We start from the raw sequence: 20,379 nt of genomic DNA, 5'->3' as shown, positions 1-20,379 counted from the left end.
GCCCTTGTTCTACTTGCAACCGGATCGGGGAAAGCTAACGCTTCGCGAGCCAATCTTCCTTTCGGTTTTACTACAGGCTGGTCGGCTTCCCCTTCCCCCGAGCTACCACTTAATTCACTCTCTGCTTCCGTGTCCTTATCAAACGGCGGTAACCCTCGCTTCTCCCTTCTCTCTGCAGCTGGAATCGGCTTGCCCTGTCTGTGCGTTTCTGTTCTCTCTTCATGAGAGGCAGAGATTGGAAACTCCCTCGGTTCTTCTTTTCTTTCCCCCCCTCCAAAGATGGAACCCCCTCCCTCGGGAGGGGGAGGCGTGGGAAAGGGGCCGGCTCCAGCCCCACCTCCCAAGTCAGTCAGGACAGAGGCTCCGCCTGTTGGCACCGCCCCTGCTCCTCCTGCTACTGCTCCTGTAGCCCCTCCCCCTGTTGCCGCCGCAGCAGCTGGGGGTGGCCCCAGACCTGTTACTCCCACAGTGCCTGCTCCTGTACTTGTTGCCATGGCAGCAAGTCCTGTACTGATTGTGCCCGGAGCAGCTCCCGCCGCCCCGGGGCCAACTCCTCCGGAGATTCCAACTCCCCCCGGCGCAGCCATGCCCGCGCCAGGGATCCCCCCCACGGCTCCCGCCTGTCCAGCTGGAGCCGGTCCAGGAGGAGCAATCACCGCCCCGGCAGCTCCAACCCCCCCCACCGCCGCTGCAGCAGGGAGTCCAATTTGTGGAGCTCCCGGACTACTTTCTCTCCTGTCAGGTGATATCAACATATCCCAATCATCCTCTCCGGTGCTCTTAAATAGTATTTGTGGGATAGGAGCAGCTTTAACTCGATCTTTCCTTTTCCCTCTTCCTAAAACCATTTCTGCTTTTTCCATCTTTCCTGAACTTTCGTTTTCCTTATCTCCTATACCCAATTCAGGGCGTGTTAACAAAACCAAGAACAGCTCTGCATATCGAATTTCGTGCCACCTCTGTTCTATATGAAGAAGCGAGATCAATCGAAGCACTGTATTGAGTTCAAACGGACCAAATTTCGGCCATGCTATCCCTCTCAGTTGTCCAAACAACGGCCAAATATTTAGAGACAACCTACACAGCTCTTCCTTCTTTAAAGGTGCCTCAGAACCAGCTAAAGTTTTCCAGTGTTTTAGAACCAAACTAAGGGGGGTTTCTTTAGGGATCTTAAATTTTGAATCCACACAACCCATGCTTGCAAAACAGAAGCAAACCAGTCAAACACACTGGGTCTCGAGATGACAACCTTTAGGTCACGAGGCTGTTAACGTAACCTCTCAGCTATTTACCGAGTCACACCGACTCCAGAGCCCCACCGGCTCTCCCACAGCGTCAGAGCACCGGAGGGCGTCCCCTCCAAAACCAGAACAGCCCCTAGGCTGAACTCCCGCCCTGACCTGGGTAATTGGCGAACCAACCCGTTCGCCTCCCCCTGAAAATTGACTCTCTAGACTGTTTCGAGGGCCCAAGTCAAAATTTTCAGGAATCCGTGCCCCCTATCCCGGGACACAAAACTTTCCCGCAGCTGCTAATTAACCAGATAGGTACCGTTTCCTTATCTCACCTCTATGCTCCGTGCTTGTTTTCGTGGGTTCCGTGGAGCTGGGCTTCTCAGACCGGCGGGAATTTCTCTCAGATAAAAGCCGGCTTGCTGAGGAATATTCCTGCTGATGAAAATTCCAGTCTGAAGAAGTCCCCGGTCCAGTTCTCCCCGTGCGGGTTCCACCACTGTTGCCGGTGTATTTTGGTTCGGAAAAAAATCTCCGGAGCAGTTAATTAGGGGTGAGATAAGAAAGGGTTTATTTGCCAAGGCAGTAGATGGTATACGACGCGCGCGCGGCCGTGCCCGAAAGGTTACCTTTTATAACATTATCCATCCAATCCCAGATGTGTCCACCCTTTGGCCCTTCCTCTGGACCGCCCCTGGCCCTCCCCCTGAGAATTGGGTCTGGGGTCTTTTTGGGACCACTTACTTCATCATCTTCAACTTCATCAGAGCACAAAGGGCACATATTTACCTAATTCTTGACCTATTCTGTGGTTTAGGCCCAGATATGCTGTTCTCCAAACAGTCTAGGCCTTTGCCTTGACAAAAGACTAAATAATTCTGCTGTATTCAGAAGCAGGATTGATATGGGGAGCACAGAATGGGGTAAGAGGGTTAGGGAATGTATAAACAAGGGTACTGGAGAAAGGGAAAGGGACAAGGGACAAAGAAGGAAGGGGTTTCTGCTTTTAAACCTACTTATAAAACTCATAAGTCTTACAAATATTAGAAAAATGAAAACCATTAGGGGCTTAAGGCATCACTGGGAACCCGGGGAGGGAAGGACAGGCAGCTCCTCCCTCCCACCCGGCCCTGTCCCCCTCCCCAGGGCCCAGCGGTGTGAACCAGCTGGGGGGGCTCTTCCTGAACGGCCGCCCCCTCCCCACCTGCAAGAGGCAGAGGATCATCGAGCTGGCGGCGAGCGGGCTCCGCTCCTCCGACATCTCCCGCAGCCTCAAGGTGCGTCCGGCCGGGTGCAGGGGGTGCCGGGCTCTCCTTCTGCCCCAAATGCCGCTGAGCTTTCCCGCCCCGTCCGCAGGTGTCCAACGGCTGCGTCAGCAAGATCCTGGGCCGGTACCAGCGCACGGGGGCCGTGGGGCCCAAGGCCGCGGGGGGCAGCAGGGCCCGCACGGCCACTCCCGAGGTGGTGGCCAGGATCGCGCGGCTGAAGCTGGAGCGGCCCGGGCTCTTCGCCTGGGAGATCCGCCGGCAGCTGCACCGCGAGGGGACCTGCGCCGGCCTCGGCACCCCCAGCGTGAGTCCTGCGGGGGCACCGCGCCGGGCACGGCGGGGCCGGGGTCCCGAGCCCACGGCTGGGGGCTGGAGGCGGAGGGAGGTGGGAAGGGTGCACAGGGAAGGTCTCGGGGCCGTGGGAAGGAGGCCCTGGGAAAGGCTCTGGGTGATGGGAAGGGATTGGAAACGGGGAGGATGTGCAGGGGCAGAGGAAATGGTGAGGAGGGAAGGGCTCAGGGCCGTGGGAAGGTCTCAGGGCAGTAGGAGGGATGTGCAGGGAAGGGCTCAGGTGAAAAGAAGAGCTCAGAGCAGCAGGAAGGACACAGGAATGGGAAGAATAACACGGGGAAGGGCTCAGTGCTGGGTGATGCGGAGCAGGCAGGGAGGGGAAGGCAAATTGATCCTTCCCAGCTAAAGCAGAGCCCCGACGGCCACCCCGCAAGCCCAGCCGCCACCTCGGGCTTCGGGGCACCGTGGTGACCCTGCGACAGATGTCCCTGCTCGGCAGTGCTCTCACCTGCTCCTCCTCGGGGGTCCTGCCCCCCTGCCCGGGCACATCCCCCTGTCCCCCTGCCCAGGTCTCCTCCATCAACCGGGTCCTGAGGAACCTGCCCAGTGACCTGCGGCTGGCGGCCGAGCCCCGGGACCCGCGGCCACGGGGTGAGCCTCGCTGGGGTGTCCCCAAAGCAGAGGGGCTCAGAACCAGCCCCGACCCTTCCCAACCCCTCCAGGGAGCCCCAGGGCCGGGTCCCCCCCCACCTTCTGCCTTTGTGTCCCCGCAGTGTCCCCTCTGGCCGTCCCGCAGCCCCCCGCTTGCCGCTCGCCCCCCGCAGCCGGCACCGCCGCCCCCCCGGGGGCTCAGCACCCTCCGCAGGGCTCCGAATCCGGCCGGAGGCTCCCGCCGGGCCCCCGGCACAGGAGCAGGACCGTGTTCTCCCGGCAGCAGTCGGAGGCTCTGGAAAAAGGTGCGTCTCCCACGGAATGCCGGCTCCCAGCCGGGATGGAGCAGCGCCATTCCCGAGGGAAGGCGTTGCCAGTTTCTGGATGGGCTCGTGTTCCCGTGAGGGACCATCCCAAAATGTGGGCACTGGGGTCTGGCTGGGGCCGCACATCCGGCGTCTCCTGCCGAGGTGCCAGAGGGTGTTGCCCCAAACAGGCTCACGTCTCCCCAATCCCCCTGGCAGAGTTCCAGCTGGCACAGTACCCGGACACCGTCACCCGGGAGAGACTGGCCGCGGCCACCCAGCTCCCGGACACGACCATCAGGGTAAGGGGGAACCCACCGCGTCCCGGGGACAGAACAGCGTGGCCAGAGCGCCGGGATCGGGGCTGCCAGCCCGGGGGGACAGGGATCCCTCCCGGCTTCGGGGACATCTCCGAACAGTGTCACCACTGCTGGTGGTGGCAGAGTGGGGACGGGCTCAGGATGGTGGGAGTGACCCCCGAGGGCTGGGTTTGTCCCCAGCTCGGGGTTCCCCACGCGCTGATGGCCGGGCACGGGCGGCAGCAGGGCAGGTCTCACATCGGGATCGGGGCCGTGGCACCCTGGATGCCCCCGGCAATGTCTCTGTGTCTGTCACCTCTGTCACAGCCAACGCATCCCCGGGCTGCAGAGCCCCGGCCAGGCCGTGTCTGTCCCAGCACGGCCACCGCTCCGGCCCCGTTCCCAGCCTCTGCTCTCCCCATCCCAGCGCGGCCACCGCCCCGCTCCCGCCCCGGCTCTGCCCCGCCACGGGGCCAGCGGAGTCCTGGGGGCACTGCTGGACCCCAGGATGGTGCCACCGGGCAGGACAGCTCAGCACCGCAGAGCCGTGGCACACTCTGTGGCACACTCTGTGGCACACTCCATGGCACACTCCATGGCACACTCTGTGGCACACTCCATGGCACACTCCATGGCACACTCCATGGCACACTCTGTGGCACACTCCATGGCACACTCCATGGCACACTCCATGGCACACTCTGTGACACACTCCATGGCACACTCCATGGCACACTCTGTGACACACTCCATGGCACACTCCATGGCACACTCTGTGGCACACTCCATGGCACACTCCATGGCACACTCTGTGGCACACTCCATGGCACACTCCATGGCACACTCTGTGACACACTCCATGGCACACTCCATGGCACACTCTGTGGCACACTCCATGGCACACTCTGTGACACACTCCATGGCACACTCTGTGGCACACTCTGTGGCACACTCCATGGCACACACCCCTCACACACTCCTCCCGGGCACCCTCACCAGCTCCAGACTGACATCCCCGTGCCACTGCCAAACCTCCCCCTGTTCGTGGCAGCCCCTTCCCCTCCAGCCCCAGAGCCCTGCCGGCCCCTGGGTGCCCAGGCAGTGCCAGCAGCCCCTGGGTGTCCCGTCCGTGCGGACCCCCCACGCCATGGCAGAGCACACACACGAGTGTCCCGTGTCCTGTGCCAGGGCAGCACCCGGAGCCTGGGATGTGCTTGTGGCTCAGCGAGGTGGGGAAATGCAGGACCAAACCCCTTCCTCTGCCCGTGTCCATGCCCGTGTCCATGCCCGTGCCCGGGGGTGTGACGAGCCCTTGTCCCGGGTGCAGAGCTGTGCCAAGGAGCTGGAGCGCTCCCGGGGCGCGGGTGCCGCGGGAGGGGGGGCGGCAGCCTCAGCTCCCGCCCCCTCCCCAGGTCTGGTTCTCGAACCGCCGAGCCAAGAGCCGACGGGAGGCCAAGCAGCAGCTGGAGGCTGGCGGGGCAGGTGACAGCCCGGAGCGGCGGGGGGGGGGACCGCCGAGGAGGGGGTGGGGTTCAGGGACACCCCAGGGAGGGAGCGCGGCTGAAATTTGGCGCTGGGACTGTCGGGGTTGCTCCCCAGAGCCCCTCTGGGAGCCAGGGAAAGGACACGGCTGCTGTCTGTGCCCCCGGTAAAAGTCAGCCCTCCCCGCCCCAAAATCAGGTCTGGGGGCCCCGCGGTCCCGGAGCCAGGACATTTCCCTCCCTGCCTGTGCCCACGCAGGCTCCTGGTGCGACTGGATCCTGCCCCGCGGCTCCGTGTCCGCTTTCCGTCCCACCTCCACAACAGCCGCACAGGTAGGACACGGCCGGGGGCCCGTCCCGCGGGGCGCTGGGGACACCTGGCCGGCACCCCGATAGGCTCCGGCACGCTCTGGAGCCCGCGCTCCCATCGGGGAGCCCTTTCGGGAGCGGTCCCGGAGGGTGATCCTCTGCCGGTCCCCTTTGGGGTGACTTCATCCCAAAGCATCCCCACGGATGCCCCGGGACATCCCACTTCCTGGTCCCCACAGCCCCTCTCGGACACCCCCGCGGGCTCCCCGCAGCCCCTCCACGGCCCCATCCACGGCCACATCCACGGCCCCATCCACGGCCTCCGCCCCTTGCCGGCCCCCCCGGCCCCGCTGCACCTCTGCGCCTCCGGCCCCTGCGCCTGGGACGACGCTCGCTGCGGTAAAAGGGGCTGGGACCCCCGGGCACGGGCAGGGTGGGAGCTGCCGGAGGGGCGCGGGACTCCGGGGATGCTGGAGGGTGTTGGGACCCCGTGCCTCTCCCCGCTGGCCCCGGGTGGGTGTCCCCCGCCCAGGGCAGAGCGGGGCTGGGGGCGAGGGCGGTGCCTGAGCCCCGCGTCCCTCCCGCAGGTCCGGCTCCGGGCAGGAGCGCCCCTCCAGCGCCCTGGCAGGCCCTGGAGAGCCCCCCCTTCGCCCTGCTGCCCCCCGGACCCCCTGCCCCCCGGTGCCAGCCTGGTGCCCGGAGCCCCGCTGAGCCCCCGCTGCCGCCGCCCCTCGCCAGCCCCCCGGAGCCCCTCGCCCGCCTCCACGGCCCGCGGTGCCCCTGGCTCTGAGGGGCCCTGGCAGGACGGAGGGCCCGAGACAACCCCTGTGCCGGGAGCTGAGGATTTCTGTGCGGGGAGACATCGGTGATGGCCGGGCCACCATGGCCGGGACAGCCCCCGAAGAACCAAACCACCCCCCGAACAGGGGTGGATCATGGAATTAAGGAGCCCCGAGGTGTCCTGGGAGGGACCGGGCTCAGCATCTTCTCCAGAGCCACCACAGCTCCTTGGAGGTGGATCTCACAGGATCCAGGAGGAGCAGAGGGCACATCCCGGATCCAGAGATCGCCCCTGGGCTGGAGGGTGGGATGGGGGGTCCCGGCAGCCCCAGGAGCAGCACCTTGGTGCAGAGGGGACACGCCTGGCTGGGCAGCAGCAGCTCAGGGTGGGCATCCTCCAGCACCTCCAAGGCCCTCGCAGCTCCAGGACTCCCCGCTCCAGCTGCTCCTGTTGCTGCCCCGCTCCTTCATTAAATCGCTTTCCCCAGTCCTGCCCGTCTCCGCCCTCGTCTCCTCCCAGCCCAGGGGCCGACCCGGCTCGTTTCCCCGGGGTTCCCAGACTGTCCCGTCCCTGCCTGGCACAGGAGACTGAACTGGGCTGAAAACGTGGTTAGTGGGGAACACGAAAACTTTATTTTGATAACAACAGAACTTCTCCATCGGGGTGGGCGCAGGGGAGGAGCGGGAGAGGACGGAGCAGTCCTGGGCACTGGGGCTGCCTTTGGCCCCACAGCCGTGATTCCATCAGGGAATGGTCCTGATCCATGGCAGCCAGAACTGGACCTGCTCGTCCTTCTGGTCAATCAATTTTGTCCCTCAGCAACCGCAAGAAGTTCGTCAGCAGGTTACAGAATTTCAGCAGGCTCTGGTAGGGCACTGAAATGATCAGCAGCCTGTCGGATTGCGGTGTGAGCACCGGCTCCTCCGGCTCCTCCTCCTCCTCCTCCTCCTCCTCCTCGGGGATCAACACGGGGGCTGGCCTTATCTCTGCCTCTGGTTCTGGCTCTGGCAGCGGCTCCTCCTCCTCTTCCTCCTCCTCCTCCTCCTCCTCCTCCTCTTCTGGGGTCGAGATGATGGTTGGTTCTGGCTCTGGCGTCGGCTCCTCCTCTTCCTCCTCCTCCTCCTCCTCTTCTGGGGTCGAGATGATGGTTGGTTCTGGCTCTGGCGTCGGCTCCTCCTCCTCCTCCTCTTCCTCCTCCTCCTCCTCTTCTGGGGTCGGGATGATGGTTGGTTCTGGCGTCGGCTCCTCCTCCTCCTCTTCCTCCTCCTCCTCCTCTTCTGGGGTCGGGATGATGGTTGGTTGTGGCTCTGGCGTCGGCTCCTCTTCCTCCTCCTCCTCGTCCTCCTCCTCTTCCTCGGGGATCAAGATGACCTGTCGTGTGGGGATTTCCTGGGGGGTCGGGGTGATCGCTGGCACTGGGATCTCCTCGGGGGCTGCGGTACAGCCTGGCTCTGGTGCTGGAGTGGCTGGTGTTGGAGTGGCAATTTCTGCTGGGCTCAGGCCCGTCTGGACCAGGATCCAGTTGTGGAAGTGCTGAGTGGAGGTGTAGATCCCGGGGTGCCTGGCTTTGTAGCAGCCTCTTCCCCAGCTGCTCAGCCCCACCAGCCAGAAGAAGTCAGCTCTCTTGTCCTTGCAGACCAGGGGACCCCCGCTGTCCCCCTGTGGCAGGAGAGAGGGCTCAGGGTTTGTGGGGGCTGCTGCAGCAGCAGGGCTGGCTCCTCTCTCCCAGCCCCTGCCAGAGCCACATTCCCAGCATGGGGAGGCTCTGCCTGGGGGCTGGAGCCTCCAGAGCCTCGGCTGGGAGCAGGCTGGGGGCTGTCCCATCTCTGCACAGTGGTCCCAGATGTGCAGAGGATGGATGGTCCAGGGTCACATCTGCAGCTCGGGGCTGCCAGGAGCACTGGATGGGCTTTGTGGGCAGAGCCAGGCCTTGGGGACAAGGGGACACGGGGCAGGGACCCGTGGATGGGGAAGGGGAGGGCAGGCCTGGGATAGGGGACATGGGACAGGGCAGCCCTGGGATGGGGGACATGGGACAGGGCAGCCCTGGGATGGGGGACATGGGACAGGGCATCCCTGGGATACGGGGCATGGGACAGGGCAGCCCTGGGATAGGGGACATGGGACAGGACAGCCCTGGGATAGGGGACATGGGACAGAACAGCTCTGGGATGGGGGACATGGGACAGGACAGCCCTGGGATAGGGGACATGGGACAGGGCAGCCCTGGGATAGGGGACATGGGACAGGACAGCCCTGGGATAGGAGACATGGAACAGGGCAGCCCTGGGATAGGGGACATGGGACAGGGCAGCCCTGGGATAGGAGACATGGGACAGGGCAGCCCTGGGATAGGGGACATGGGACAGGACAGCCCTGGGATAGGGGACATGGGACAGGGCAGCCCTGGGGATAGGGGACATGGGACAGGACAGCCCTGGCAGCGATGGGGACCCGGGGCTGGGAGGGTGCTGGGCCAGGCCCAGCCCGTGCCATGTTTGGGGTCAGGGGGTCCCTGTGCTGTCAGGTCTGAGGGACTGGTGCCACGCTCCCACCTGGCAGGTGTCGATGCCGCCCTGCGGGTACCCAGCACACAGGTTTTCGGGGTGCACGGCCCCCCCGTACCACCGGCTGCTGTTACAGAGCCGTGTGTCCATGAGGTGAACCTTGGCCTCCTGCAGCACCACATTTGGTCCCAGAGCTGTTGGCAGGGAGGGGAATGAGCCTCCAGGAGCTCAGTGCCCATCCCCTCCCCTGCCTTGTGATGAACCCCTTCCCCAGAACTGGCTTTGCCCCTGGAGCAACACTGTCCCCCTGTGTCCCTGCTGTTGGCTCTGGGAAGGGGCCAGGCCCATCTCTCCACAGTCTTCAGGGAGTCACAGAATGGTTTGGGTGGAAGGGACCTTAAAGCTCATCCAGTGCCACCCCCCACTCTGGGCAGGGACCCCTTCCCCCAGCCCAGGCTGCTCCGAGACCTGGCCCTGCTGATGTCCTGCAGCCACAGGTGGACTGTGGTTGTGCCCAGTCCATGTCCATGGGGTCCCAGCCCATGTCCCCGGGGTGCCCAGCCCATGTCCCCAGGTACCCAGCCCATGTCCCCAGGTACCCAGCCCATGTCCCCGGGGTGCCCAGCTCACCCAGGGCACACACCCTGTTTGGGAACTCGCCTGTGTCCGCAGAGAAATCCCATCCCGCGATGTAGCAGGATTTCAGGTCCGAGACCCTCACCGAGGTGTCGGGCACACAGCCCAGCTGGATGTAGTCACTGCACTCCACGGGCCGGTCCAGCTCCAGCAGGGCAATGTCGTTCCTTGCCGTGGCAGCCACGTAGTGCTGGTGCACCAGGAGCCTCTGGATGTGCCTCACCTCGGCCTCGGGGCCCGGCTGAGTCAGATCCGTGGCCCCGATCACCACGTCCCACCGGTAGAAGTCCCTGATGGAGAGAGGGGTGAGAGGGAGCAGAGCCACGGACTGTGGCAGCTTCCCAGCCTTCTGCTTCCCAAGGCAGAGAGGGAAGCAGAGAGGAAAGAGCCGGACGGGAGCAGCACGTGGTGCTGTGACCTGGGCACCCGCCCGAGCTGTGGGGACACCCCTGTCCCTGCCCCTCCTTACCCGGCCCTGATGAAGCAGTGGGCGACCGTGAGGACCCACTGGAAGCTGAGGAGGACACCCGAGCACATGTGCCACGTGCCATTCTTCCAGGTGGCCTGGATGCTGACGATGCCGGGCCAGGCCCCCGGCTGGACTCCGGTGCCCCCCACGACGCGGGACGTGCCGTCGGCCAAAGCCACGGGGCCGTCGGGAATCAGGGAGTTGTGGTCGGAAGCCATGGGCCGGAGCCCGCAGGTCCCTCTGGAAGCACAAAGCCATCACTGCCCTGCCCAGGGGCTGCTCAGGTCCCCTGTTGTCCCCCCACACTGCGCTGAGGGGCAGCAGGGCCAGGGACCCCCGAGGGCACGTCTGTGCCCCCGTTCTGCTGGGAACCCCCCAGTGTTCCCGAGCTCCCTCTCACATCCCAGGGCCACTGACCTGCAGGTGTCCCAGTTACCACCCACGGGCCCGGCCTGGGCCAGCAGGACCAGTAGCCACAGCCAAGCCATGGGTGGCAGTGCCAGGAGCGGGGGGTCACCTCCAGCGCAGCCCCCACGGCCCTGCCGGTGCCCCCGGGCCGGGGCTGATGTCACAGAGGGGCCGGTTCCACGTGCTGGGCATGGCAGAGTCGTGGAGCCAGGTTGCCCAGAGAAGCTGTGGCTGCCCCTGGATCCCTGGAAATGTCCAAGGCCAGGTTGGACGGGGCTTGGAGCAACCTTGGAAGGCGTCCCTGCCATGGCAGGGGGTGGGGCATCAGGAGATGACCCTTAAGGTCCCTTCCCACCCAAACCATTCCATGATCTCAGGTGCCCCACAGGGGTCTCAGGTTCTCCGGTGGCCTCTGGAGCCAGACAGAGATGTGCAGGCCCAGGGTACAATGGAGGTGTTTAATCCCTCGGCATTCCACAGCAGCTCCACGGCCCCTCCTCCCTCCCCGAGGGAAAGAGAACTACGAAGTTTAGGGAAGGATGGCAAGGAAGATCCTCCCTGTCTCTGTCCTCGGGATCCAAGTACTTCCAAGCACTCAGAGCTGAGGCCGCTCTGGGGAGAACGGAAAACACCCCACGAATAAAACTGAGCTCCAAAGGGCAGAGCAGCGGGAGGAGCCGTGCCAGCCCCACGGCACAGCCCGGGCAGCACCAGGGGACTGCTCTGTGCCCCGAGGGGCACCCGGGGGGACACGGTGGGTGACACGGGGGGACAAGGGGGGATATGGGTGGGACACGAGCAGGACACGGGGTGATACGGGGGGACAGGAGGGGGAGTTGGGGAGAACATGGCAGGGGCATGGGTGGGACACGGGTGGGACACGGGGGGATAGAGTGGGGCACAGAAGGGAATCGGAAAGGACGCAGGGGGAACACGGAGGGATACGTGGGATATGGGGGCTCAGGGGGGGCACGGGAGGGAATTGGGAGGGACGTGGGGGACATGGGGGGATATGGGGGAACACAGGGGGACATGCGGGGACACGGGGGGATACGGGGGGCACAGGAGGGAATGGGGAGGGACATGTGGGAACACGGGGGGATATGGGGGAACATGGGGGGATATGGGGGAACATGGGGGGATATGGGGGGACACGGGGGGATATGGGGGGACACGGGGGGATATGGGAGGACACGAGGGGATATGGGGGGACACGGGGGGATGTGGGGGGACACGGGGGGATATGGGGGACACGGGGAGATATGGGAGGACACGAGGGGATATGGGGGGACACGGGGGGGTATGGGGGGACACGGGGGGATATGGGAGGACACGAGGGGATATGGGGGGACACGGGGGGATATGGGGGACACGGGGAGATATGGGAGGACAAGGGGGGATATGGGGGGACACGGGGGGCACAGAGGGGCACAGGAGGGAATGGAGAGGGACACAGGTGGATACGGGGGACATGGGGGGATATGGGAGGACACGGGGGGATATGGGGGGACACGGGGGGATATGGGGGACACGGGGGGCACAGAGGGGCACAGGAGGGAATGGAGAGGGACACAGGTGGATACGGGGGACATGGGGGGATATGGGAGGACACGGGGGGATGGGGAGGATATAGGAGAACACAGGGGGATAAGGGGAGATACAAGAGGAACAGGAGAGACACAGGGGAGACACGGGGGACACTGGGGGACACGGGACGGTCGTGCTATCCCCCCGGTACTCCGCCGAGCCTTAGGTCCCGCCCACAATATTTGGTCACGCCCCCTCGCTGCTCTGCACCCAGACCACGCCCCCCGCCTCGGTCACGCCCCCTATCTCCCAGGCCTCGCCCCCGTGCGCTCAGACCACGCCCTTCAGACGCAGCCACGCCCACATCCCTGTACGCCCCGCCCCCTGTGTGGCCCCGCCCCTCCCAGCACTTTATTTAATCGTGTCCCGCCTCCTCCGTTACGTCACATCTCTGGCCCCGCCCACGCGGCGGGTTCCGGCGGAAGCGGCGGCGGCAGCGGGCGGGGGTGAGGGGGAACGGGGGGATTGGGGGGACTGGGGGGGACTGTGGGGGATTGGGGGGACTGGGGGGAACGGGGGGGATTGGGGGGAACAGGGGGGATTGGGGGGACTGGGGGGGACTGTGGGGGATTGGGGGGACTGGGGGGAACGGGGGGGATTGGGGGGAACAGGGGGGATTGGGAGACTGGGGGGGATTGGGAGAATGGGAGGAACGGGGGGGATTGAGGGGAACGAGGGGAGGCCGAGGGGGTCCGGATAGTCCGGGGGCGTCAGGATGGCCCTGGCGGCTCATGGGAGGGTCCTGAGGGGGAGGTCAGGATGGTCCTGAATGGGTCAGGTTGGGAGTCCCAGGATGTGGGTCCGTGGAGGGGTCAGGATGTGGGTCCTGGGTGCATCAGAATGGTCCTGAGGGGGTCAGGATGGGGGTCCTGGGGGGGGTCAAGTTGGGGGTCCTGGGGGTGGTTCAGGATGATGTTCCTGCTCCTTTGGTGTGCTGGGGGGTTCCAGGATGACACTCCAGCCCATCCAGCCGCTCCTGCCCATCCCAAACATTTCTTTCCCCCTCGTTCCCCCTCTGTCCCGGTTCCCCTCCGCAGGCTGCCCGGGCCATGGAGAAGTTCGGGATGAGCTTCGGGGGCGGCCCCAGCAGGAAGGACCTGCTGGACACCATCGAGGCGCAGAAGCAGCAGCTGCTGCGGTACCAGGCGCGGCTCAAGGACGTGGTGCTGGCCTACAAGAGCCTGCTCAAGGAGAAGGAGGCGCTGGAGGCCAGCCTGAAGGTGCTCTCCGTGTCCCACGAGGGCCATCTCCCGGCGCCCGGCCCCGGGGAGCCCCCGGATGACCAGAGCTCCGAGCACAGCGAGGACAGCGCGGGCACGGCCGCCAGCGCCGACACCGCGGCCAGCGGGGCCAGCAGGGACACTGCGGCCAGCGGGGCCAGCAGGGACACGGCGGCCAGCGGGACCAGTGTGAGCAGCCCCACGGGGGACGGCACGGCCGGCGCGAGCGGCAGCACCGGGGACGCCGCGGGCGGCGTGAGCTGCGCCGGGGCGGACGCGGGGCCCGAGGAGGACAGACCCGCGGCCCACAGGGCCGAGGAGCCTCCCGGCCCCGAGGGGGACCTCGGCGAGTCCGAGCGGAGGCTCCTGCAGCTGAAGGCCCAGCTGGCCACCCTGACGGGCGCCCTGGCCACGGTGACGCAGGAGAAGTCGCGCATGGAGGCCTCGTACCAGGCGGACAAGCGGCAGATGCGGCAGGAGCTGGAGGAGGCGGCGCGGCGGGCGCGGGCCGAGGCGGAGCGGCTGGCGCTGGAGCTGGGGGGGCTGCGGGAGCAGCTGGCCGAGACCAAGGCCCGGCTGATCACGCAGCAGCACGAGCGGGCGCGCGAGCAGGGCGACCACGCCGAGATGCTGCGGGAGCTGCAGGAGCTGCTGCGCGCGGAGCGGGAGCTGCGCCGGGACGCGGAGCTGCGGCTGGAGCAGGGCCGGGACGCGCCCGCCGGCAGGGCCGGGCCGCCCGAGCGGGCGCAGGGCCACGAGCAGCACGTGCGGCAGCTGAGCCAGGAGCTGGAGGAGCTCAAGAGGGAGCTGCAGGGCGTGCGGGAGGAGAACAGCAAGGCCGACCCCCGCATCCAGCAGCTCCAGGAGGAGATGGCCGGGCTCAAGAACCACTTCCAGGTGCAGCTGGTGCAGGAGATGAAGAAGGTGAGTCCTGGCTGGGAATGGGGGGCGTGTCCTGGCTGGGAATGGGGATTCAGGAAGGGTTTGGGGCTGGAGGAGCCAAATTCCCCCTCCCAGTCCATCAGAGTCTAAAGACCTTAGAGTCCCTTCCAGGGCCTAAAGAGACTCCAGGAGAGCTGGAGAGAGACTTGGGACAAGGCATGAAGGGACAGGGCTGTGAGGGTGGTGGGGCCCTGGCCCAGGCTGCCCAGACCATCTATGACTGCCCCTGGATCCCTGGAAGTGTCCTATACCAGGTTGGATGGAGCTTGGAGCAACCTGGTCTGGTGGAAGGTGGATGGGAGTAGTGGATCTAGTGGCAGGGGATGGGAGTAGAGGATCCTGAGGGTCCCTTCCAACCCAAATCGTTCCATGATTCCAAATACACAAATCCCCGGGAAGCCAAGGCCGGGAGGTGTCTCCTGCAGGATTCCCGGGGAAGGGGAGGCCCCGCAGTGGTTTGGGGTGGGGCAGAGCAGAGCTGAGCACCCCGTGCCCCCCGTGCTGCCCTGACCCTGCCCCGTCCGTGCCCCCAGACCGCCCAGGCCGAGGAGCAGCTCCGGCACCGCGCGCAGATGGAGGAGCGGCGCGTGGCCGACCTGGAGGCTCAGGTGTCCCAGGCGTCCGAGCTGCTGGGCACCTACGAGAAGGCCAAGCAGAAGGACCAGCAGGTCATCCAGAAGCTCAAGGACCGCATCGTGCAGCTGGACCTGGAGAACAAGACCTTGGCCATCGCCGCCTCCAGCCGGGCCCCGGGGGACGTCCACGGCGAGGAGGCCAACCTGGACGTGAACGTGCTCAAGGACAAGATGGAGAAGCTGAAGAAGCTCCTGCAGGCGGCCACCGGGAAGAGCCAGGCGGACGTGGAGGAGCCGTGCGAGCCGGAGCTGCCCAGGGGCTCCGGGGACGGCGAGAAGGCCACGGCCGGGTACTACCAGCAGGAACTGAGGCAGCTGAAGGAGGAGTTCGAGCGCTACAAGGTGAGGGCCCAGCTGGTCCTGAAGAACAAGTCCAGCAAGGACATCAACCTGGCCAAGGAGCTGGAGGAGGCCCAGGAGCAGCTGGGGGAGCTCAAGGAGAAGTACGTGGCGCTCCAGCTGGCCTCGGACGACGCGGAGCGGCGGCACCGGCAGGACGCGGAGGCCAAGAGGCAGGAGCTGTCCCAGCTGCAGCAGCGGCACCGGCAGGAGCTGGAGAGGTGCCAGCTGGAGTACCGGGAGCGGGCGCTGCGCCTGGAGGAGGAGATGCACAAGCAGCGGGAGCGGGCGCTGGCCGTGCTGGCCGAGAAGGACCAGGAGCTGGAGCGCCTGCGGGCCCTGGCGCTGCCCCACGCGCCGCCCCACGCGCTCCAGGCCCCCCAGAGCTCCCCGGACGGCCCCTGCGGCGACTCCCCCGGCCTCGGCTCCTCCGAGGCTCTCCCCCAGGGCCTCCCCCTGCCCTCGGGCTCCGAGCCCACGCTGTTCCTGTACGCGGAGCAGCTGGCGCGCAAGGAGGTGGAGGTGGCGGCGCTGCGCAGGCACCGGCACGGCCTGGAGGGGCAGCTGCACCGGCTCAGGGAGGAGGCCCTGGCCGAGCAGGAGAGGCACCGCGAGGAGGTGGCGGCGCTGCAGGACCAGATCCAGAAGAACGTCCGGGACAGGAGCAGGGAAGGGGCCAACCTGGAGTACCTGAAGAACGTGGTGTACCGGTTCCTGACGCTGCCCGACGCGCGGGGCCGGCAGCAGACGCTCACGGCCATCCTCACCATCCTGCACTTCAGCCCCGAGGAGAAGGAGGACGTCGCCAGGCGCTCGGCCCAGGGCAGCTGGTGGCTCCAGGGGAAGAGATGAGGGGGCAGCTCTTACTCCCTTGTCCCTAAGAACATCCTGGTGATCGACCAAAACCACTTTGCTCGTGGTGAAACCTCCTCCCGGCCGTGCCCAGAGCTCCCGGTCACAATCTGGGCTTGAACCGGTGTTTTTAGCACCAACTTGCAGAGGAATTGTGCCAACTCTTCCAGCCCTGGTGTGGGAATTTGCTCTGAGTTGGGTCTTGGTTTAAAACCCCTGGAATTGAGGATCCTGATGCTTTTTTAAAGAGGGTTTTAAGATGACCCCAACCTGTCAGGCGTGGGTTAGGGTGGAACTCACTTGGATCTTCAAACTCCAGCCGGGCTCATGACTCAGAAGATTAAAAGGAGGGTGGGAAGCACTTTAGATGGAGCTAAAATAGCACCAGACCATGAGAGGCTCAAAGGATGAGGTTTAATGCAGAAAATCTTGAGTGTTTTCTCCAACGTTTCTTCTCCAGAGCCAATTTAACTGTGGCTGCAGCCCCAGGCCCCTCCCAGGGCTCAGCTGTGCTCTCCTTCCTGCCCAGGATCCTTGGGAATTCTCAGTGATTCCAGGATGGAGAAAGGATCTCCTGGATGTTGAAGTGGTGGCAGCACTGTGGTGGTGCCAGGGATGATTCCCCACCCCAAGGTGCCACGTGGCTGAGCAGGAATTGGAGCTGCCTGACCCCGTTTGGGAGCAGGAAGCAGAGGAAAGGCTGGAATGGGTGCCCTGCTCCTTGTTTTTGGGAGTTCCAGGGAAGTTTTGCTGCTGTGCAGTGCTGGTTTTGGAAGGAAGGCCCCGTTCCTGCTGGGATGGAGCAGTGGGGGGCAGGGGGTGGCAGGTCCGGGCAGTGCCTGCAGGGACCTGGAGGTTCTTCCCTAATTTCCATGGGAACTGGTGAAAGAAGGAAGCCAGGACATCCTGAAACCCGCTCCCTGAGCCCCAGGAGGGATGTTTTGCTGGTGGGCCTGGAACAGGCTCTTCCCAGCTCTGCTCAGCTGGAGCTCCCAAACTTTCCCATCTGCGCAGGCCAAACGTCCCCGTGGTGTTGTTTTCCTGCCCCTTGTTTGGAGTTAAACCTTGGCTACCAAAGCTCAGCTTCCCTGGCCCAGAGTACAGGGATGAGTCTGGATTAACCCCCCCGGGAGGGCCTGGAGTTAAAAGCAGGTCGGGGGAGCAGCTCCTGGTGCTGCCCTGCCCAGGGGGGCCTTGGGAAGGGCAGCAAACCCCAATTCCATGGCAGGATCCTGCCCTGCCCTTGGGGCTGGAGCCCTGGGAGCTGCAGGAGCAGCAGTGTGGAGCAGGGATGTGCTGTGTCCCCTCACAGCTCAGGGAAGGGCCCGGGTGTTCCCTGTCCCTGGGCTGGGAAAGGAGGGGGTGCCATGTCCCCAGGGGGACAGACTGGGGGTCTCCCATGTCCCCAGCCCATCCCAGGGGACCCACCAGTGGCCTGGGACAGGGATCCTGGGGTGCTGCAGCCACCCTGGCGCTTCCAGGGGGAGGGACCCTGGGGTGCAACATCCCTCCTTGCCTCCTTAGCTGTCCTGGTCCTGCCAGCAGCCAGATCCCCTGGATTCCCAGTAACTCAGCCCTCGGTGCCAATTTCTCCTCAAAAGAGTCCTCAGGGAAAACGTGCCCTGGGCAGAACCTGTCCCTGCTGGTGGGATCCAGGTGCTGCTGGGATGGAGGGAACTGGATGGGAAAGGGACAGTTTGTCCCAGGAGTGTTTGAAACGTTTCCCAAGGGTGCAAGTGTTGGCTCAGCCAGGGAAGAGCCTGGACCCTGCTCCCAGTTTGGAAAGGTTGAATTAAGTGGTGCCTCTGGAATAACAGGGATGGCTCCAGCTCTCACCCTGGAGCCATTCCCACAACACCAGAGGGAGATGGTGCCTCCTGCTTCGGCTTTGCTGCTCAGGCTGAGGGGATGATCCCTGTTCTCCCTCTGCCTCGTGCTCTCCTGGAGGATGAAGAGACCTGGAATGGATCCCAGGTGTGGTGGGGATCAATGTGGGATCCAGCTGGGAGGAGAGGAACGAGGTGGGATCCATCTGGGAGACAGGGATCAGTGTGGGGTCCCAGATGGGAGCAGGGGAACAAGGTGGGATCCAGTTGGGAGCACAGAGATCCACTGTCCATGGGTCCCCTGATCCCTCCGTACCTGATGGAGGAGAACAGGGAAGCAGCTCCCAGGAGCACATCCAGGAGCTGCCAAACGAGTGCCCTGTGTCACTGTCACCCTCCTCAGCTCTCCTGCTGCAATTCTTCTCCTGCTCCCTCCAGCCCCTCTCCTTCCTCCTCCTCCTCCTCCTCCCTCCCTCAGACCTTCCCTCCCATCCCTCCCTCCCTCTTCCCTCTTCCTTCAGCCAATATCCCTGAAATAAAGGTAAATCCCTGTTTGAGGCAGGACTCTGGTGGCTGTTGGTGTTGGGCCGGGCAGTGCTTGGAGATCAGAACATCCTTGGGTTTAAAATTATAACAAAATTAATAAATGCCTTCATTTCCCGAGGTCCCTGTGAGTGTGGGAATGGGAATGCTTCATTCCTGCACCATCAGTGCTGGATCTGTGCCGGGGAGAAGATGCAGAGGAGTCTGACACTGAGAATCCCAGGAAGGTTTGGGTGGGAAGGGACCTTAAAGCCCATCCAGTGCCACCCTGCCATGGGCAGGGACACCTTCCACTGTCCCAGATTGTTCCAAGCCCCATCCAACCTGGCCTTGGACACTTCCAGGGATCCAGGGGCAGCCACAGCTTCTCTGGGATCCTGTGCCAGGGCCTCCCACCCTCCCAGCCAGCAATTCCTTCCCAATATCCCATCCAACCCTTCCCTCTGGCACTGGGAAGCCATTCCCTGTGTCCTGTCCCTCCCTCCCTTGTCCCCAGTCCCTCTCCAGCTCTCCTGGAGCCCCTTTAGGCCCTGCCAGGGGCTCTCAGCTCTCCCTGGAGCCTTCTCTTCTCCAGGGGAACCCCCCCAGCTCTCCCAGCCTGGCTCCAGAGCAGAGGGGCTCCAGCCCTGGCAGCAGCTCCGGGGGCTCCTCTGGACTCCTCCAGCGGGACAAGGAGCTCTCGGTGCTGTTCCCTCTCTCCCCACATGCCCAGGGGTGTCCATGTGCTCTCCTGGGCTCCCCAGCCGAGGTGCTGATCCCTCCCTGCTCCCAGGGCTGGGATGATCCGCCTGCACCTCGGGGAAGCTCCTCCTGCCCCGGCTGGGCAGGTTCCTCCGGCTGGGCCGTGTCCGGGTGCCCACAGAGGGTGTGGAGCGAGCCCGGGCAGCGGCAGCGGAGCCGCTCCAGCGCCGGCGCTCCCGGAGCCGCTCCATCCCGGGCTGTGCCCGGTGCAGGTGGAGCCGGGAAGGCTCCAGGCTCCCACCCCCGGCCATGGCCAACGCAGAGGAGCAGCCGTGGGCTCTCTCGGATACCCAGGTAAATCCACGTGCGTGCGGGAAACCCTCTGGAGACCTGGGAATGGCGCTGCCGAACGCTGCAGTTCCCATTCCCACAAATCCCGGCTCACGGGGTCCCCCCACGCCGGAGCTGGGGCGGCGCTGGGACCGGCAAAGGGGTCCCGGCCCCCCGGGCAGGGCTCGTGCTGGGCCGGAGCGGCTCTTCCCAGGCTCCTGCCCGGCTGTCCGGTGACTCAGCCCCGGGATCCGTCCGGCCCCGGCCGTCGCTCCGGTTCCTCGGCGGCAGCTCCAGCAGCGCCGTCTGGGAGCCGCTCCCGGCGTGGCCCCGGGCGGGACGCGGCTTCTTGGCGCTCCCCAGCCCCGGGCGAGGGAATCCGGGATGCTGAGGAGGGCATCTCGGGAGGAAAACTCAGGAGGATGGAACCGGGAAACCCCCCGTGCGGCCGCCGCCGAGGGGCTGGGGAGGGACCGGCCCCGACCCCTCCGCTGCCCCCTCAGCCCTGCCACGGCCTCTCCGGGCGAGCACCTTTCCCGGTGTTTTTGGATGCCCGAGGGAGCGAGTCCGGCCGTGCCGCGGGGCTCCACAACCCCCGAGCCGCGGGCCGGCCGAGGCTCCCGGGGTGGCCCCGCTCCGGGACTCCCGAGCCCGCTCTCCCCGCGTCTCCCCCAGGTCCTGGTGCTGATGGGAATCTCCCTCCCGGCCGCGCTGCTCAGGTGGGTCCTGGCCCCGCTCCCGGGGCTGGAACTGGGGCTTGGCAGCAGCTCTGCCGGGACATTTGTCA

General features: G+C 65.2%; 3 protein-coding genes across 5 annotated transcripts; 2 read left to right on the top strand and 1 right to left on the bottom strand.

Moving 5' to 3' along the window:
* Positions 1 to 1,890: 1,890 nt before the first annotated feature.
* PAX4 (paired box 4) lies at positions 1,891 to 6,626 on the top strand. Its single transcript, XM_064656916.1, has 10 exons — positions 1,891 to 1,894; positions 2,379 to 2,509; positions 2,589 to 2,804; positions 3,361 to 3,442; positions 3,565 to 3,747; positions 3,967 to 4,049; positions 5,459 to 5,528; positions 5,787 to 5,860; positions 6,076 to 6,235; positions 6,424 to 6,626. The coding sequence occupies exons 1-10, from the start codon at positions 1,891 to 1,893 to the stop codon at positions 6,624 to 6,626; spliced, it is 1,206 nt and encodes a 401-aa protein (XP_064512986.1).
* Positions 6,627 to 7,226: 600 nt separating this feature from the next.
* On the bottom strand, positions 7,227 to 10,945 carry LOC135415188 (acrosin-like). 2 transcript variants are annotated; one of them, XM_064656837.1, is made up of 5 exons: positions 10,647 to 10,945; positions 10,230 to 10,469; positions 9,785 to 10,050; positions 9,173 to 9,318; positions 7,227 to 8,276 (listed from the first exon to the last, which is right to left on the bottom strand). In XM_064656837.1, exons 1-5 carry the CDS (start codon positions 10,943 to 10,945, stop codon positions 7,416 to 7,418), a joined length of 1,812 nt encoding a protein of 603 aa, XP_064512907.1. In that variant the 3' UTR covers positions 7,227 to 7,415. The 2 variants fall into 2 exon arrangements, with proteins under 2 accessions (XP_064512907.1, XP_064512908.1); XM_064656838.1 differs by lacking the exon at positions 10,647 to 10,945 and having other exon boundaries at positions 10,230 to 10,601.
* Positions 10,946 to 13,261: 2,316 nt separating this feature from the next.
* GCC1 (GRIP and coiled-coil domain containing 1) lies at positions 13,262 to 18,595 on the top strand. Of its 2 annotated transcripts, XR_010430993.1 has the most exons (3): positions 13,262 to 14,368; positions 14,920 to 18,203; positions 18,234 to 18,595. XR_010430993.1 is itself a non-coding variant. In XM_064656823.1 (2 exons), the coding sequence occupies exons 1-2, from the start codon at positions 13,274 to 13,276 to the stop codon at positions 16,210 to 16,212; spliced, it is 2,388 nt and encodes a 795-aa protein (XP_064512893.1). In that variant the 5' UTR covers positions 13,262 to 13,273; the 3' UTR covers positions 16,213 to 18,595. The 2 variants fall into 2 exon arrangements, 1 of the variants encoding a protein (XP_064512893.1); XM_064656823.1 differs by having other exon boundaries at positions 14,920 to 18,595.
* The last annotated feature ends 1,784 nt before the right edge of the window (positions 18,596 to 20,379 follow it).

The sequence above is a fragment of the Pseudopipra pipra genome, chromosome 5 (assembly GCF_036250125.1).
Source record: "Pseudopipra pipra isolate bDixPip1 chromosome 5, bDixPip1.hap1, whole genome shotgun sequence".
Taxonomy (NCBI): Eukaryota; Metazoa; Chordata; class Aves; order Passeriformes; family Pipridae; genus Pseudopipra; species Pseudopipra pipra.
The sequence above is the reverse complement of the archived record's forward strand: the minus strand, read 5'-3'. Positions and strand labels throughout refer to the sequence as shown.

Bases quoted from the DNA above. Each gene is read 5' to 3' on its own strand.
- LOC135415188 (XM_064656837.1), bottom strand. From the start codon at position 10,945: ATGGCAGGGACGCCTTCCAAGGTTGCTCCAAGCCCCGTCCAACCTGGC. The intron at 10,051-10,229 runs GTAAGGAGGGGC...TCTCTCCATCAG, and splicing joins CACTGCTTCATCAGGGCCGG to GGACTTCTACCGGTGGGACG. The intron at 8,277-9,172 runs GTGGGAGCGTGG...CTCCTGCCACAG, and splicing joins GCGGCATCGACACCTGCCAG to GGGGACAGCGGGGGTCCCCT.
- PAX4 (XM_064656916.1), top strand. The intron at 2,510-2,588 runs GTGCGTCCGGCC...CCCCGTCCGCAG, and splicing joins ACATCTCCCGCAGCCTCAAG to GTGTCCAACGGCTGCGTCAG. The intron at 6,236-6,423 runs GTAAAAGGGGCT...TCCCTCCCGCAG, and splicing joins CTGGGACGACGCTCGCTGCG to GTCCGGCTCCGGGCAGGAGC.
- GCC1 (XM_064656823.1), top strand. From the start codon at position 13,274: ATGGAGAAGTTCGGGATGAGCTTCGGGGGCGGCCCCAGCAGGAAGGAC. The intron at 14,369-14,919 runs GTGAGTCCTGGC...CCGTGCCCCCAG, and splicing joins TGGTGCAGGAGATGAAGAAG to ACCGCCCAGGCCGAGGAGCA.